This window comes from Periophthalmus magnuspinnatus, chromosome 1 (assembly GCF_009829125.3).
Source record: "Periophthalmus magnuspinnatus isolate fPerMag1 chromosome 1, fPerMag1.2.pri, whole genome shotgun sequence".
NCBI classification, from domain to species: Eukaryota; Metazoa; Chordata; class Actinopteri; order Gobiiformes; family Gobiidae; genus Periophthalmus; species Periophthalmus magnuspinnatus.
The window spans coordinates 35,872,285-35,889,817 of record NC_047126.1 but is presented as its reverse complement, the minus strand read 5'-3'; the positions used below and the strand labels follow the sequence as shown (position 1 = coordinate 35,889,817).

Genomic DNA, 17,533 nt, shown 5'->3' with positions numbered 1-17,533 from the left:
ACTTTGTGGGCTGCTCTGTGGCGCTCTGTGGGAGACTTTGTGGGGTGCTCTGTGGCGCTCTGTGAAGTGCTCTGTGGCTCTGTGTGGGGGACTTTGTGGGGTGCTCTGTGGCTCTGTGTGGGGGACTTTGTGGGGTGCTCTGTGGCTCTGTGTGGGGGACTTTGTGGGGTGCTCTGTGGCTCTGTGTGGGGGACTTTGTGGGGTACTCTGGGGCTCTGTGTGGGGGACTTTGTGGGGTGCTCTGGGGCGCTCTGTGGGACCATTCATCTTCAGTGGTTCACTTCAGCGCTGATCTGGTCTCTGTTAGCATGTTAGCATGTTCGCATTATCTTCACAACAGCCATGCTGCTAATTTGCTAGTTTGCCTTTTCAAAACACTCCATATCTCATCGAAACATACAACATCGATACTGGATCGATATTTAAGATACGAAATTCACTTTGACCAAAGCGATGACAAGAACTTCAAGTTTCTTATTTTATTAATGTAAATGTGCAGTATGTAGAGACCAGCCTGTCTCCATGGAGATAATATTGCTTTGTCTTTGTATGTCAGTAAAAGCTAAATAGATGCATTAAATTCCATACTGTGGGACATTCCAGGCAAATTGATAAAAGGTCGATGGAGACGTTCTACATTGTACATACAGACATCAGAAATATGAGGTAAGATATATGGAATTATGTCTCGTACCCCCAGAAGTCTCAGACCCTCAGAGTCTCGGACCCTCAAAGTCTCGGACCCTCAGAGTCTCGGACCCTCAGAGTCTCGGACCCTCAGAGTCTTGGAACCTCAGAGTCTTGGAACCTCAGAAGTCTCGGACCCTCAGAGTCTCGGACCCTCAGAGTCTCGGACCCTCAGAGTCTCGGACCCTCAGAAGTCTCGGACCCTCAGAGTCTCGGACCCTCAGAGTCTCGGACCCTCAGAGTCTCGGACCCTCAGAAGTCTCGGACCCTCAGAGTCTCGGACCCTCAGAGTCTCGGACCCTCAGAGTCTCGGACCCTCAGAGTGTCCTCCTTCTGCTTTGTGGAGCTCAAACCCTTCTCTCAGTGAGCTTCATGATGAAGTCCCTGAAATCGTTTTCACTTCACAGCTGAGCCTCAGGGTCCAGAAATGACAATAATCTTACATTCAAACAAGTCTGGAGTTATTTGGAGTTATTGGTGTTTTTTTTTGTTTTGTTTTCATTCATAGTTTTGGAGCCTTCAGTGAGACACTACAATGTGAATAACCCTGGAAATAAATGAAACAGATGAAAAACACATGTCCACACTTTTGACGGGTCGTAGAAACAATTTACCAGACGCTAATTTTATCCCCGTGTGTTAAGCCTCTGTCAGCAGCAGAATTCATGGGGAGCAGGGAGAGCGGAGGGGGGAAGGACCCATCTGTCCAGTCACTCGATCCTGGGAGTGTGTGTCGGCCTGGACTCCTCCCAGACATGAAGAAAACTGCAGCACCAACAGCAGCAGTCGGTCACAACCCCACCAGACTCCAGCCAGTCACCATGGATTTGCAGGCCAGTGTGGCTCTCTTCCTGCTCCTCACCTTACCTTATACTCAAGGTCTCCACGGCTTATACAGCTTTGGACAGCATGACCTGTTCTACAAAAAGAACCACTGCAAACCAATCCCGACAAACCTGCTCCTGTGTCACGACATCGAATACACCGAGATGCGTCTCCCGAACCTGCTCGGACACGAGACTATGAACGAGGTGCTGCAGCAGGCTTCTTCCTGGATCCCGTTGGTCCAAAAGCAATGCCACCCGGACACCAGAAAGTTCCTGTGCTCCCTGTTTGCTCCTGTGTGTTTGGACGATCTAGATGAGCCGATTCAACCGTGCCGGTCCCTGTGCGAGAGCGTGAGGAACGGCTGCGCGCCCATCATGTCTGCCTTCGGGTTCCCTTGGCCCAAGATGCTGCAGTGTGAACACTTCCCGCTAGATAACGATTTGTGTATCCCACAGGCCAGCGCAGGGACGGCTGTGCCGGTCACAAAAGCAGGTAGGAATGTTTGAAACAAGGCCACGTTTAAGGGTCATACTTATTAATGTTATCATTAGACTTGTGCATTTCTATTATGGCCATGAACGATTACAGTAACTGCAAAGTCACATCTGTAAAAGTCAAATCTGTCACTAAGGCTGTGGTCACAGGAGCCTAGGACTAAGACCAGGACTGATTTTGTGAGATGATCTATTTATTTATTTTGTTTAACACTGACACTTTATTATGACACTTTATTCTTATTGCACAAATCTTATTCTTATTTAAATGACTTTTTATTTTTATTCTTAATTCTATCCTGTGGTTGTGGCATTTGTTAACTAAGAGAATTTCCCTTCGGGGATCAATAAAAGTGATTCTGATTCTGATTCTGATTCTGATTCTGATTCTGAAACCAGGATTAGACCAGGACTAGAACTAGACCAGGGCTAAACCAGAACTAGAACTAGACCAGGACTAAACCAGAACTAGAACTAGACCAGAACTAAACCAGAACTAGAACTAGACCAGGACTAAACCAGGACTACAAGAGGACTACAAGAGGACTACACCAGAATTAGAACTGGACCAGGACTAAACCAGAACTATACCAGGACTTAATCAGAACTAGACCAAGACTTAACCAGAACTAAAACTAGACCAGGACTGAACCAGAACTAGACCAGGACTAGACCAGAACTAAACCTGGATCAAACCAGAGACAAACCAGGACCAGTGTGAATGGGTCGACTACTTTCTTGTGATACCGTCACTGCACAGTAGGGGGCAGTGTTATCATTCTGGCATCTGTCTTGAATATGTAGAAATAGTAAAAACTTGATAGTTCAAGTTTTGTCAAAAAAGTTCAAATCTTTTATGAACTCATCAAACTGATTCTGCAGGTCTGAGAGGTTAGGGTCAGATTTAGGGTCAGGGTTAAGATTAGGCTCAGGATAAGGGTTACAGTCAGGGTCAGGGTTACGGTCAGAGTTACATCTGAATAATGGGATTGGATCTGAGTGATGCTGATTGTTCAGTTCCCAGAGTGTGTTATGGTCAGGGTCAGTGTTAGGGTCGAGGTTAGAGTTAGGATCAGGGTTATAGTCAGAGTTAGTTTCAGGGTTAGGGTTAGGGTTAGGGTCAGGGTTAGAGTTAGTTTCATGGTTAGGATTAGGGTTAGGGTCACCGTCAGAGGTTAGATCTGAATGATGGGCTTGGATCTGAATGATGCTGTTTTTTCAGTTCCCAGAGTCTGCGACGCCTGCAAAGAAACTGATGAAAACGACAACGAGATCATAGACAACCTGTGTAAGAACGACTTTGGTGAGTAACACACAACAGAGGCACAAGTAAAACACATGAGAGTGTAGAGTGTTTGTCCACTCATCTGAAGGTTGGTCGTTCAAATCCTGCTCTCTACATAAATATCATTGATAGAGTGTTCAGAACCCACAGGTTGGTGGTGTGATTCCAGGTCTCACAGATGAATGCTGTCATTGTGTCCTTGAGCAAAACAACCCATTGTCTGTGTACTGTATGAATGTGTGTGTGAATGGATGAGTGGTTCCTTGATGTAAAGCGCTTTGAGCCTTGAAGATGGAAAAGACCTATATAAAAAGTGATCGTTTACCATGAAACTAACTTAACCTACACATATACACAAACATTTAAAATCTATGGCTCTTTACAGATACTAACTACTTAACTACTAAAGGGTTTACTTCATGTTCATGTTTAAAATATGCCTCATCAGATCTTGGGGTTACTCTGTAAAGTGACCTAAGATATTCTCTTTAAAATGCTGTTGGGGCAGATTTAGGTATAGCTACACAATGAAACCTTTCTTTATTTCCATTAATATTTACGCTGTAGATGAGTGACATGTGAATGTGGTGAACAAAAATAAACACAGAAAATCTCCAATAGATTGGAGGCCAAAGGTTTGCAGCACTGTCCACAAAGCAAAGGGTCGATACTTTATGGAATCTGAAAATAAAATATAAAAATATTTAGTTGCTCCAAATTCCATGTATCTGGCTTCATATGTTTGATGCCTTCTGTTTGTTAGGAGAAAATTGGTGATGAGTTTAACCCCATCACTGTTCACTCTATGGAAAAGTAGGTTGGCCTTTGTTATCTGTCAGACAAACAACATTGTGTGAATGTATTTATTAAATGTATTTATTAAATTATTTATCGGACTACGGCAACAGACTGACTCAGTGTCTCACTTGTTTGTTGAACGTTTAATCCCAGATCTCTTGATTTTCTTGTCTAAAAACTGTCTGCTCGAGAACTGAAATGTGAAAAGAGCTTTTGGTTATTTTTCTTCCCATAAATGGAATCTATTTGAAGGACATGAAAAACTGGACAGAGCCACTGCAGAACTTTAATAATGTGGAGATAAACATTTATACTCACACCTGCTCCTGTTTTTAATGTTTTAAATGGACCTGTGGACTTATATGGTTTGTTTGTGTTTGTATTTTTCTGTATTTGACCATAGCTCATGAAACGCTGTGACATGTGTCCTTGGGAAAGACACTTACCCCCCTCGCCCCAGTGTCTGTGTACACTGGTGTGTGATTGTGTGTGTGAATGTGTGTATGAATGGGTGATTGGTTTGTTGATGTAAAGCACTTTGAGCCTTGAAGGTGGAAAAGTGCTGAACAAAAATGTGACCATTTACCTGTTTACTATATTTATAACATTCAAACATGTCTCCTGCGTCTCTATAGCTCTCAAGATCAAAGTGAAGGAAATCGCCTACATCAACGGCGACACCAAGATAGTCCCGGAGACCAAGAGTCGGACAATCTACAAGCTGAACGGCGTGACAGAGCGGGACCTGCGAAGGACGGTGCTCTGGCTGCGTGACGGGCTCCAGTGCATCTGTGAGGAAATGAACGACATCAATGCAGCATATCTGGTCATGGGTCAGAAGATGGACGGCGATCTGGTCATTACGTCACTCAAACGCTGGCAGAAAGGTCAGCGCGAGTTCAAGAGGATCTCACGCAGCATTCGCAAACTGCAGTGCTAGAGCCAGACAAAGGTCAGGTAAGGTCAGAGGGCATTATGTGAGGTTGTGTGTTTGATCTGATTTTGAATTGAAGAGTTAATTGCAAAAACATACATGTCTTTGATTCCTTAGGTATAAGCTCCGCCCACAGAAGAGAACGGCCAATGGGAAAAAGCCTCTGTGCCCTCAGTTCCAAATATAGACTGTATATATAAATGGACATCGCTAACCTGCTAGCCAACGCGTTTCAAATAAAAAGTGATTATATGCGCACTTCCGGCTCCATCGACTCTGGCTCCAGTTCACTTTCTGTGTAAAAACTGTGTCCCCTCTCTCTGTCACTGCTGCTGTCAGACTCGTCATTTTGGTCTTAAAATGTTCGCTCTACAGGTTTTATTGACAGCATTGCTAAGCGTTTGCTAAACCAATGGTGCGGCAGGAACAGCCTCGCTCCTGAGTGGCTCTTTGGTTGCTATAATAATCACAGTTATGTAACTCAACTCCAGATTAGCGGCTATAACTGCTTTGGCCTCGATGAGCTTCATTTGGAGCTGAACGCTGTGGGTCATTATTAGTATCATTTGTTTTGATGGCCCTAATGTAGAGTCCTGACAGCTGATTGGTCACCCGTTCAATGTCCCACAGGGAAGTTTAGACTTAGGAAAATTTGGTGTAAAACACAAAGTAATATTTAGTTTTTCTGCCATTTTCTTCTCCATGAGAGATAGCGGGCTATATTCTCTTTCTGCTTAAATAACTGTTTTCTGAACTGCAGACTTGTGTACTTAAACTGCAGACTTGTGTACTTAACTGCACACTTGTGTACTTAACTGCAGACTTGTGTACTTAAACTGCATACTTGTGTACTTAAACTGCAGACTTGTGTACTTAAACTGCATACTTGTGTACTTAAACTGCAGACTTGTGTACTTAAACTGCAGACTTGTGTACTTAACTGCAGACTTGCATACTTAAAGTGTAGACTTTTGTACTTAACTGCAGACTTGTGAACCTAACTCTAGACTTGTGTACTTCAACTGCAGACTTGTGTACTTAAACTGCAGACTTGTGTCCTTAAACTGCAGACTTGTGTACTTAACTGTAGACTTGTGTACTTAACTTTAGATTCATGTACTTAAACTGCACACTTGTGTACTTAACTGTAGACTTGTGTACTTAACTGTAGACTTGTGTACTTAAACTGCATACTTGTGTACTTAACTGTAGACTTGTGTACTTAACTGCAGACTTATGTACTTAACTGTAAACTTGCATACTTAAAGTGTAGACTTTTGTACTTAAACTGTAGACTTGTGTACTTAACTGTAGACATGTGTACTTAACTGTAGACTTGTGTACTTAATTGTAGACTTGTGTACCTAAACTGTAGACTTGTGTACTTAACTGTAGACATGTGTACTTAACTGTAGACTTGTGTACTTAACTGTAGACTTGTGTAGTTAAACTGTAGACTTGTGTACTTAACTGTAGACTTGTGTACTTGACTGTAGACTTGTGTACTTAAACTGCAGACTTGTGTACTTAAACTGTAGTGTTGTGTGCTTAACTTCAGATTTGTGTACTTAAACTGCACACTTGTGTACTTAACTGTAGACTTGTGTACCTAACTGTAGACTTGTGTAGTTAAACTGTAGACTTGTGTACTTAAGTGTAGACTTGTGTACTTGACTGTAGACTTGTGTACTTAAACTGCAGACTTGTGTACTTAAACTGTAGTCTTGTGTGCTTAACTTCAGATTTGTGTACTTTAACTGCACACTTGTGTACTTTAACTGCACACTTGTGTACTTAACTGCAGACTTGTGTCCTTAAACTGCAGACTTGTGTCCTTAAACTGCAGACTTGTGTCCTTAAACTGCAGACTTGTGTCCTTAAACTGCAGACTTGTGTACTTAAACTGCAGACTTGTGTACTTAAACTGCAGACTTGTGTCCTTAAACTACAGACTTGTGTCCTTAAACTGCAGACTTGTGTCCTTAAACTGCAGACTTGTGTACTTAACTGCAGACTTGTGTACTTAAACTGCAGACTTGTGTCCTTAAACTGCAGACTTGTGTCCTTAAACCGCAGACTTGTGTACTTAAACTGCAGACTTGTGTCCTTAAACCGCAGACTTGTGTACTTAACTGCAGACTTGTGTACTTAAACTGTAGTCTTGTGTGCTTAACTTCAGATTTGTGTACTTAAACTGCACACTTGTGTACTTAACTGTAGACTTGTGTACTTAACTGCGGACATGGGTACTTAAACTGCACACTTGTGTATTTATCTGTAGACTTGTGTACTTAAACTGCAGACTTGTTTTTTCTATTTTTTTCTACTTTTTCTTGTGTGGTGTTGGATCCTGATGGAAACACCTTTGTTTTGAATGAAACACAAATACCACATGTGTAAAATTAAGTATTTACTGTGTAAATATTAGTCTGTATCTTGTGTAAAGTGAATAAAAAATGATTGTAAGGTTTGTTTGTTTTTCAGTTTAAATTTTTTTCTATATCACATTTAAACTGGGCTGAAGCAAAGAGCTTCACATAGAAGTCAACACAGAGACCACAGACACACAGGAACAATGATAAAACACCAAGACATGTGACTCTGCTGCCCCCTGCTGTCCCCTCTGCCCCTGCTGCCCCCTGCTGTCCCGTCTGCTCCTGCTGCTCCTGCTGCTGCTCCTGCTGCTCCTGCTGCCTCTGTTGTGTTACTTAAGTAAAAATACAGGTCCAGAGGTAAAAAGTTACTCAAGTATCACATCAAAAAATCTACTTGAGTAAAAGTATTTAAGTACCTGTTTAAAAATGTACTTTAAGAGTAAAAAGTAAAAGTATTTCACACAAGTGTTGTTCATTTGTTAAAGTGTAAATGTAGCGATATTGATTAAAATGACACATATTTTGGTCACAGAAACAAAACAAATCCATTAATTTATTTTTCACGTGAGTTTTGTGTTTTATTTTTGTTTTGCTCAAAGCCGAAGTTTGAACTCAAAAACTTTATTCAGGATGTTTCCATGAACATGGTAAAAAATAACCCCACAAATCATATGAAAATACTTTTACTTTTCAATCCTGTTCAAAAATGTAGTGCAGAAAGTAAAGATACTGCTTTCAAATGTATTGAAGTAACAAGTACACACTGTAAAAAGTACTTAAGTACAAATACCTTAAAATGCTACTTAAGTACAGTACTTTATTACTTTTTCTTCGTTACCTATCCATATATTTTACATTTTAGTTTGATTCACTGATAGAAAAGTGGCTGAAAAAGGGACTTAAGACAAAACAAGTCCATCATTTGAACGTGGCTAAATGGTGCCACCTAGAGTGCACCTGTAAAAGTGATACGGGCTTTGCTCCTTGTTCTCTTTTGGGTCTTGTTCTTTCACAGTATTTTCAGCCCTGATCTCTGTGAGGGCACCAGGCTCATTACTGTCTATGAGAATGAGGCAGAGTAAATCTACAGCTTCATGAAATCGCATTTTGGAACTGAAACCAAAAGGCGCGTCCTGCGGCTTTGTTCAGAACTCTGAAATAAATGTTCAAAATGTATTTGGTCAAATGTTTGGGTTCATGGGCATCTTTAGGACTGTAAAAACATGAGCTAAAGTTGTAAAGGCACAACAGGAGGAATACAGGGAGGGCATCTGACACACAGGGAGGGCATCTGACACACACAGGGAGGGCATCTGACACACAGGGAGGGCATCTGACACACAGGGAGGGCATCTGACACACACAGGGAGGGCATCTGACACACAGGGAGGGCATCTGACACACAGGGAGGGCATCTGACACACAGGGAGGGCATCTGACACAATGTCAATCATTACGTTCGGGTCGGGCTCGGGCTTCTCTCTACCTGACTTTTTAAAAATAAATATATGTTTATAAAAATGTATACTAAAACAATGTGTGGATACTAAACTTAGGAATACTTGTTATAAAAAAAATAATTTGTATAAAACAGAGAAGGCGCTGTAAGGTCATTCTATTTAACTACTAAACAGGAGCCGCAGAGCCAGAGCCGCAGAGCCAGAGCACACTCTGTGCACGTGAACGCCCCCTCTTCACCTCCACAAGTCCACATCTATTTAGACCTGGTATCCCTGATATGGAGCAGCAAGAAGTAAAGGATAAACTAAAGACAGGGGAACTGAAAAGGCAAACACGCACCGGCAAGAGTGAGGTGTGGCTTCAAATTGATTGTTGAAAATGCAACAGAAACTTGCGTTGGCTTCGCTGAATGTAGTAAATGTGGCACTTTGCTTCATACGAGAGCAAAAAGACTGACACCTCGACGCTGAGCAGACATTTAAACAGCTGTACTGGCAAAAGTGATGATCAAACATCTATATTATCATTTGTCCCACAGACCGCACCTCTTCGCGCTGAGCAGGTCGTCACAGACAAGTGCGTGGACTTTTGCTGTCAGGACCTTAGACCATTTTCAGTAGTTAGTGGCGAAGGTTTTTTATTAGTAGGCTTATTTTTACGCATGTTTAACTTTGTTTGGTTCTTTTTTTTTTTTTTTTTTATCCTCACAAATAAAATATGAAATTTCGGGTTTGCTTCGGGCTCGGGCCTGCAAATCAAGTTAATTAGTCGGGCTCGGGCTTTAATACCCGCGGGCCTGGGTCGGGTCGGGCTGGATTTTTTAGGCCCGATCTTACCTCTACAGCTTAGTCAGAGGGAACAGCTCCAAACAGACAGAGACTGTGTGTGCCCCACGTGCCCCACGTACAAAAAGCACAAATAAAACACCCCTAAACTCTGACAAGGAAGCTGTCAGATCTCATAACTTAACAAAAATAAATAAATGTGCCGCAAATAAACAAAATGATAAGTGTGTAAAATGTGGACTGCTAAACATCAGGTCTCTTTCCTCCAAATCTCTTTTAATAAATGAACTAATTGGCGACCTTAATATTGATCTGTTAGCCCTAACTGAAACATGGCTTCAGGAAAATGATTATGTTAGACTAAATGAATCTACACCATCAAGTCACATGAACTTTCAGAGTGCCCGGAGCACAGATGGAGGTGGTGGTGTGGCCGTCATCTCTCATTCTAGTCTAATTCTCAGCCCCAAACCCAACTATACTTACCTCTCCTTTGAAAGCCTCGCACTCTCCATTACGTGCCCCAATTGGAAAAACCAAAAAGCTGTTATATTTATAATAATTTATCGACCTCCTGGTCCATATGCCGACTTCCTGACAGAGTTTTCTGATTTCATCTCAAGTTTAGTCTTGAACTGGGAAAGGATTGTTATAGTTGGAGATTTCAACATTCATGTAGATAACGGCAGTGATTGCCTCAGTGATGCTTTTGGCGCGCTCCTGGATGGGATCGGTTTCACCCAGAGTGTGAATAAGCCGACTCACTGTCACAATCACACTCTAGATCTCGTTCTAACCTATGGTATTGAGATTAATGATCTAATTGTCCTTCCTCAAAACCCTCTCTGACCATTTCTTAATTACCTTTCAATTTATACTAAAAGACTATCCAGCCCCACAGAAAAAAACTATAATGAAAAGAGCATTATCAGATAAATCGGTTACAGAGTTTAAAGAAATTATTGAGCCATTACTGAAAGATATGTCATGTGACAATGAGAATAATTTTAATCCAATTGTCACTGATCAATTGTTTGACAGAACAATGCTCACCTTAAAATTTGCTCTCGATGTTGTAGCTCCGCTAAAACAGAAAAGCATTAAACCAAGACCTCCGGCTCCATGGTACACGTTACAGCTCAGGACACTCAAACAACATGTAAGACGCACAGAGAAGCTTTGGCGCCGCTCGCGCTCTGAGCAGTCTCTGAAGGCATGGAAGCTCTGCCTGCTCACTTATAAGGCCGCTCTGCGGAAAGCCCGAACTAGATACTATTCAAATCTAATAGAAGTAAACAAAAATAACCCCAGATTTCTGTTCAGCACTGTAGCCAGGCTGACAAACTCCCACACTGCTAATGAGTCTCTTATCCCCTCGAACATTAGTTGTGATGACTTTCTTCACTTCTTTGATTACAAAATCACAACCATTAGAGACAAAATTAACAAAGCTACTCCAAAAATCAGCTCTGAGCAAATCCAGTCTGTAATGCCAATATCCCATATGGACCCTCTAATAATATTAGATAAATTTACTCCTGTTGATGAGGTGGAGATTACCTCAGTCATCATGTCGTCAAAACCATCAACCTGTTTGCTCGACCCTATTCCAATCAGACTCCTCAAAGAAGCCCTCCCCCTAATAATAGATTCCATCCATAACATAATAAATATGTCGTTAGAAAATGGCTACGTTCCTCAGTCCTTTAAGTATGCTGTGATTAAACCCCTTTTGAAAAAACCTAATCTAAATCCTGATGAACTAGTCAACTACAGACCTATCTCTAATCTTCCCTTCCTCTCAAAAATTCTAGAACGAGTGGTGGTGAAACAGCTCTGCCGCCACCTGCAGGACAATAATATATTTGAAAAATTTCAATCTGGATTCAGAGCTCACCACAGCACAGAGACTGCACTGCTTAAAGTAACAAATGATTTACTACTAGCTGCTGATAACGGGCTGGCTTCAGTCCTGGTCCTACTGGACCTCAGTGCAGCGTTTGACACCATTGATCACAACATTCTACTGCAGAGGTTAGAATGTGACATTGGAATCAGAGGGACCACCCTCAAATGGTTTAAATCCTATCTATCAGATAGGTACCAGTTTGTTAGTATAAACCAGAGCACCTCTCCCTGTTCTAAAGTAGCCTGTGGTGTTCCACAAGGATCTGTGCTTGGTCCAATCCTATTTACTCTGTATATGTTGCCATTGGGGAACATTATCAGAAAACATGGCATTAATTTTCACTGCTACGCTGATGACACTCAGCTGTACTTATCAATGAAACCAAATCAGACTGATCAAATAGATAAACTCAGTGCCTGTGTGAAGGACATCAAAACCTGGATGACCTTGAATTACCTGCTCTTAAATCCTGAAAAAACAGAGGTCATTGTCGTTGGTCCCAAAGGTCAAAGAGATTCTCTGTCAGACCAGATAATCTCACTCGACAATGTGAGTATAGCTTCTAGCCCTACTGTAAAAAATCTTGGAGTCCTATTTGATCAAAATCTCTCATTCACAGCCCATATAAACCTAGCTTGTAAAACCGCATACTTTCACCTGCGAAATATAACTAAAATTAGAAATATTTTACCTAAAAACGATGCTGAAAAACTCATCCATGCATTTGTTACTTCTAGACTTGATTACTGTAATTCCCTGCTTGCCGCCTGCCCCAAAAGTACTATAAAGTACTATAAAGTACTATAAAGTACTATAAAGTACTATAAGGAGCCTCCAGTTGGTCCAAAATGCAGCGGCCAGAGTCCTAACAGGAACTAAAAGAAGAGACCACATCAGTCCTGTACTAAAATATCTGCACTGGCTTCCTGTCGAGCTTAGAATCAAATTCAAAGTCCTCCTCCTGACATACAAAGCCCTAAACGGTATGGCCCCATCCTATCTGCAAGATGCTATTGTCCCGTACCAGCCAAACAGAGCACTCCGCTCTCAGAATGCAGGACTATTAGTGGTTCCTAGAGTGTCCAAAAGTACAGTGGGAGGGAGAGCATTCAGTTACCAAGCTCCTGTGCTATGGAATCAACTCCCTGCTGATGTTAAACAGGCCCCCACAGTCTCTGTATTTAAGACCAGGCTTAAAACCTTCCTCTTCGGTATAGCGTATGACCAGGTTACATAGTGAGGGAGTTAGGGACAAACCCGGGATAAGACAGGCTGCAGTAGGAGTAACTAGCTGGGGGAAGTATGGCAACCTGAGCACTATCCTCTGCTTTGTCCTATTTTCTCATCAGCAATGCTATTCACATGTTGTCCCCTGTCCCACTCCCCCTGTGGAGTGTATCTCTTTCAGATGCCCCGATGACAGCTGGACCCTCTCCTCCTCCTCGCCCTGCTCTCCTCCTCCTCAGCTGGTCTTCCTCCTCCTGGCCTGGCCGATTTTTCTTGTTTTGTCTGATTTTTCCTGTTGTTTTGTTTTTGTGTGTTGTTGTGTTTTTGTGTGTATATCTCGGTGGCTGAGTGGCTCATGTCTCACAGCAGAAGGTTTGGTTGATCCCCGGGTCACCAGGCCTTTCTGTGTGGAGTTTTTCATGTTTCTCCTCGTGTCTGGATGGGTTTCCTCCGGGTACTCCGGTTTCCCCCATCAACCAAAACATGAACACCCTTCGAGACAACTGTTGTTGTGATTTTGGGAGTTACAAAAATAAAATGAATTGAATTGAATCTGACACACAGGGATAAAAATCAGTGCTACTTCTTCATAACATAGTATAGTGGCATATAGCCCTACACTGCCCTTATTGTTTGTCCGAAATGTTCCACAGTATGGCCTTAAATCAAATCTGTTGTTAACACTAGCAGGAACGACCTCAGAGGAAGAAGGCGCCTAATTGATCTGTTATTAATGTTCATATCTTAATTTACAGACACAATAGTGAAATAAAAACCCCAGGATCATGTAGAGGGTTAATACGAACATTTAAGACCAAAATGAGTCTGAGCAGCAGAGACAGAGAGAGGGGACAGTTTATACACAAAAAGTGAATTGGGAGTCGATTGAAAACGGCTCTATATGTGTAATATTTTCATGTAATGAGTCACAGTCATTTATTCAACCTCCTGCAGCTCAAATGTTTAGAAAGTTAAAAAAAAAAAAAAAAAGACAGCAAAAAGTTCCCCATGAGTGCAAAGAAAAAGTACCACCAGCAGGCCCGTCGACAGGAATCTCAGGGTCCGGGGCAAGAAACCTCACATGGGCCCCCGTGATATAAATGAATAGGATAAATGTCCAGTTCTGGGCCCCTGGACAACAGACCCCTTTGTTCCCCCGTCTACTCCCCTGCCCACCATGTCATTCCACTTGAGATGTATGCATGTTTATGAAATAAGAGGTCTGATCTGTGGAAAGGCGATCCTTTCCACAGTAAAAATGCATGTTTTAAAAGATCATTTTAGGCCATAAAAACATCGGGAAATTATGAATGCCAGATTAATGCCACACTGTGGAGCATTACAAACTATTAAAAAAACTATGCTGCACAAAATTGGAAAGTTTCAATGACAAAAAAATCACAAACATGCTCCTGTTTTAAGTGTTTTAAACAGACTTATACACACACACCTGCTCCTGTTTTAAGTGTTTTAAACAGACTTATACACACACACCTGCTCCTGTTTATAATGTTTTAAACAGACTTATACACACACACCTGCTCCTGTTTATAATGTTTTAAACAGACTTATACACACACACCTGCTCCTGTTTTAAGTGTTTTAAACAGACTTATACACACACACCTGCTCCTGTTTATAATGTTTTAAACAGACTTATACACACACACCTGCTCCTGTTTATAATGTTTTAAACAGACTTATACACACACACCTGCTCCTGTTTTAAGTGTTTTAAACAGACTTATACACACACACCTGCTCCTGTTTATAATGTTTTAAACAGACTTATACACACACACCTGCTCCTGTTTATAATGTTTTAAACAGACTTATACACACACACCTGCTCCTGTTTATAATGTTTTATATGGACTTATACACACACACCTGCTCCTGTTTATAATGTTTTAAACAGATTTATACACACACACCTGCTCCTGTTTATAATGTTTTAAACAGACTTATACACACACACCTGCTCCTGTTTATAATGTTTTAAACAGACTTATACACACACACCTGCTCCTGTTTATAATGTTTTAAACAGACTTATACACACACACCTGCTCCTGTTTATAATGTTTTAAACAGACTTATACACACACACACCTGCTCCTGTTTATAATGTTTTAAACAGACTTATACACACACACCTGCTCCTGTTTATAATGTTTTAAACAGACTTATACACACACACCTGCTCCTGTTTATAATGTTTTAAACAGACTTATACACACACACCTGCTCCTGTTTATAATGTTTTAAACAGACTTATACACACACACCTGCTCCTGTTTTAAGTGTTTTAAACAGACTTATACACACACACCTGCTCCTGTTTATAATGTTTTAAACAGACTTATACACACACACCTGCTCCTGTTTATAATGTTTTAAACAGACTTATACACACACACCTGCTCCTGTTTATAATGTTTTAAACAGACTTATACACACACACCTGCTCCTGTTTATAATGTTTTAAACAGACTTATACACACACACCTGCTCCTGTTTATAATGTTTTAAACAGACTTATACACACACACCTGCTCCTGTTTATAATGTTTTAAACAGACTTATACACACACACCTGCTCCTGTTTATAATGTTTTAAACAGACTTATACACACACACCTGCTCCTGTTTATAATGTTTTAAACAGACTTATACACACACACCTGCTCCTGTTTATAATGTTTTAAACAGACTTTATACACACACACCTGCTCCTTTTTATAATGTTTTAAACAGACTTATACACACACACCTGCTCCTGTTTATAATGTTTTAAACAGACTTATACACACACACCTGCTCCTGTTTATAATGTTTTAAACAGACTTATACACACACACACTGCTCCTGTTTATAATGTTTTAAACAGACTTATACACACACACCTGCTCCTGTTTATAATGTTTTAAACAGACTTATACACACACACCTGCTCCTGTTTATAATGTTTTAAACAGACTTATACACACACACCTGCTCCTGTTTATAATGTTTTAAACAGACTTATACACACACACCTGCTCCTGTTTATAATGTTTTAAACAGACTTATACACACAGTACCGGCTCCTGTTTATAATGTTTTAAACAGACTTATACACACACACCTGCTCCTGTTTATAGAATGTTTTAAAACAGACTTATACACACAACCTGCTCCTGTTTATAATGTTTTAAACAGACTTATACACACACACCTGCTCCTGTTTATAATGTTTAAACAGATTTATACACAAACACCTGCTCCTGTTTATAATGTTTAAAACAGACTTATACACACATACCTGCTCCTGTTTATAATGTTTTAAACAGACTTATACACACACACACACCTGCTCCTGTTTATAATGTTTTAAACAGACTTATACACACACACCTGCTCCTTTTTATAATGTTTAAACAGATTTATACCACACACCTGCTCCTGTTTATAATGTTTTAAACAGACTTATATCACACACACACCTGCTCCTGTTTATAATGTTTTAAACAGACTTATACACACACACCTGCTCCTGTTTATAATGTTTTAAACAGACTTATACACACACACCTGCTCCTGTTTATAATGTTTTAAACAGACTTATACACACACCTGCTCCTGTTTATAATGTTTTAAACAGACTTATACACACACACCTGCTCCTGTTTATAATGTTTTAAACAGACTTATACACACACACCTGCTCCTGTTTATAATGTTTTATATGGACTTATACACACACACCTGCTCCTGTTTATAATGTTTTAAACAGACTTATACACACACACACCTGCTCCTGTTTATAATGTTTTAAACAGACTTATACACACACACCTGCTCCTGTTTATAATGTTTTAAACAGACTTATACACACACACCTGCTCCTGTTTATAATGTTTTAAACAGACTTATACACACACACACACCTGCTCCTGTTTATAATGTTTTAAACAGACTTATACACACACACCTGCTCCTGTTTTAAGTGTTTTAAACAGACTTATACACACACACACACCTGCTCCTGTTTATAATGTTTTAAACAGACTTATACACACACACCTGCTCCTGTTTATAATGTTTTATATGGACTTATACACACACACCTGCTCCTGTTTATAATGTTTTAAAACAGACTTATACACACACACCTGCTCACTGTTTTAAGTGTTTTAAACAGACTTATACACACACACCTGCTCCTGTTTATAATGTTTTATATGGACTTATACACCACACCTGCTCCTGTTTATAATGTTTTAAACAGACTTATATACCACACACCTGCTCCTGTTTTAAGTGTTTTAAACAGACTTATACACACACACAACACACCTGCTCCTGTTTATAAGGTTTTAAGAACAGACTTATACACACACCTGCTCCTGTTTATAATGTTTTATATGGACTTATACACACACACCTGCTCCTTTTATAATTGTTTTAAACAGACTTATACCACACACCTGCTCCTGTTTTAAGTGTTTTAAACAGACTTATACACACACACCTGCTCCTGTTTATAATGTTTTATATGGACTTATACACACACACCTGCTTCCTTATTTATAATGTTTTAAACAGACTTATACACACACCCTGCTCCTGTTTTAAGTGTTTTAAACAGACTTATACACACACACACCTGCTCCTGTTTATAATGTTTTATATGGACTTATACACACACACCTGCTCACTGTTTATAATGTTTTAAACAGACTGTATACACACACACCTGCTCCTGTTT

The 17,533-nt window shown here is 40.5% G+C and overlaps 1 protein-coding gene across 1 annotated transcript; it reads left to right on the top strand.

Moving 5' to 3' along the window:
• Positions 1–1,499: 1,499 nt before the first annotated feature.
• Positions 1,500–5,183, top strand: sfrp2 (secreted frizzled-related protein 2). The gene is made up of 4 exons (XM_033966105.2): positions 1,500–2,007; positions 3,232–3,312; positions 4,728–5,049; positions 5,144–5,183. The coding sequence occupies exons 1-3, from the start codon at positions 1,509–1,511 to the stop codon at positions 5,030–5,032; spliced, it is 885 nt and encodes a 294-aa protein (XP_033821996.2). The 5' UTR covers positions 1,500–1,508; the 3' UTR covers positions 5,033–5,049; positions 5,144–5,183.
• The last annotated feature ends 12,350 nt before the right edge of the window (positions 5,184–17,533 follow it).

Bases quoted from the DNA above. Each gene is read 5' to 3' on its own strand.
- sfrp2 (XM_033966105.2), top strand. From the start codon at position 1,509: ATGGATTTGCAGGCCAGTGTGGCTCTCTTCCTGCTCCTCACCTTACCT. The intron at 2,008-3,231 runs GTAGGAATGTTT...CTGTTTTTTCAG, and splicing joins TGTGCCGGTCACAAAAGCAG to TTCCCAGAGTCTGCGACGCC. The intron at 3,313-4,727 runs GTGAGTAACACA...GCGTCTCTATAG, and splicing joins CCTGTGTAAGAACGACTTTG to CTCTCAAGATCAAAGTGAAG.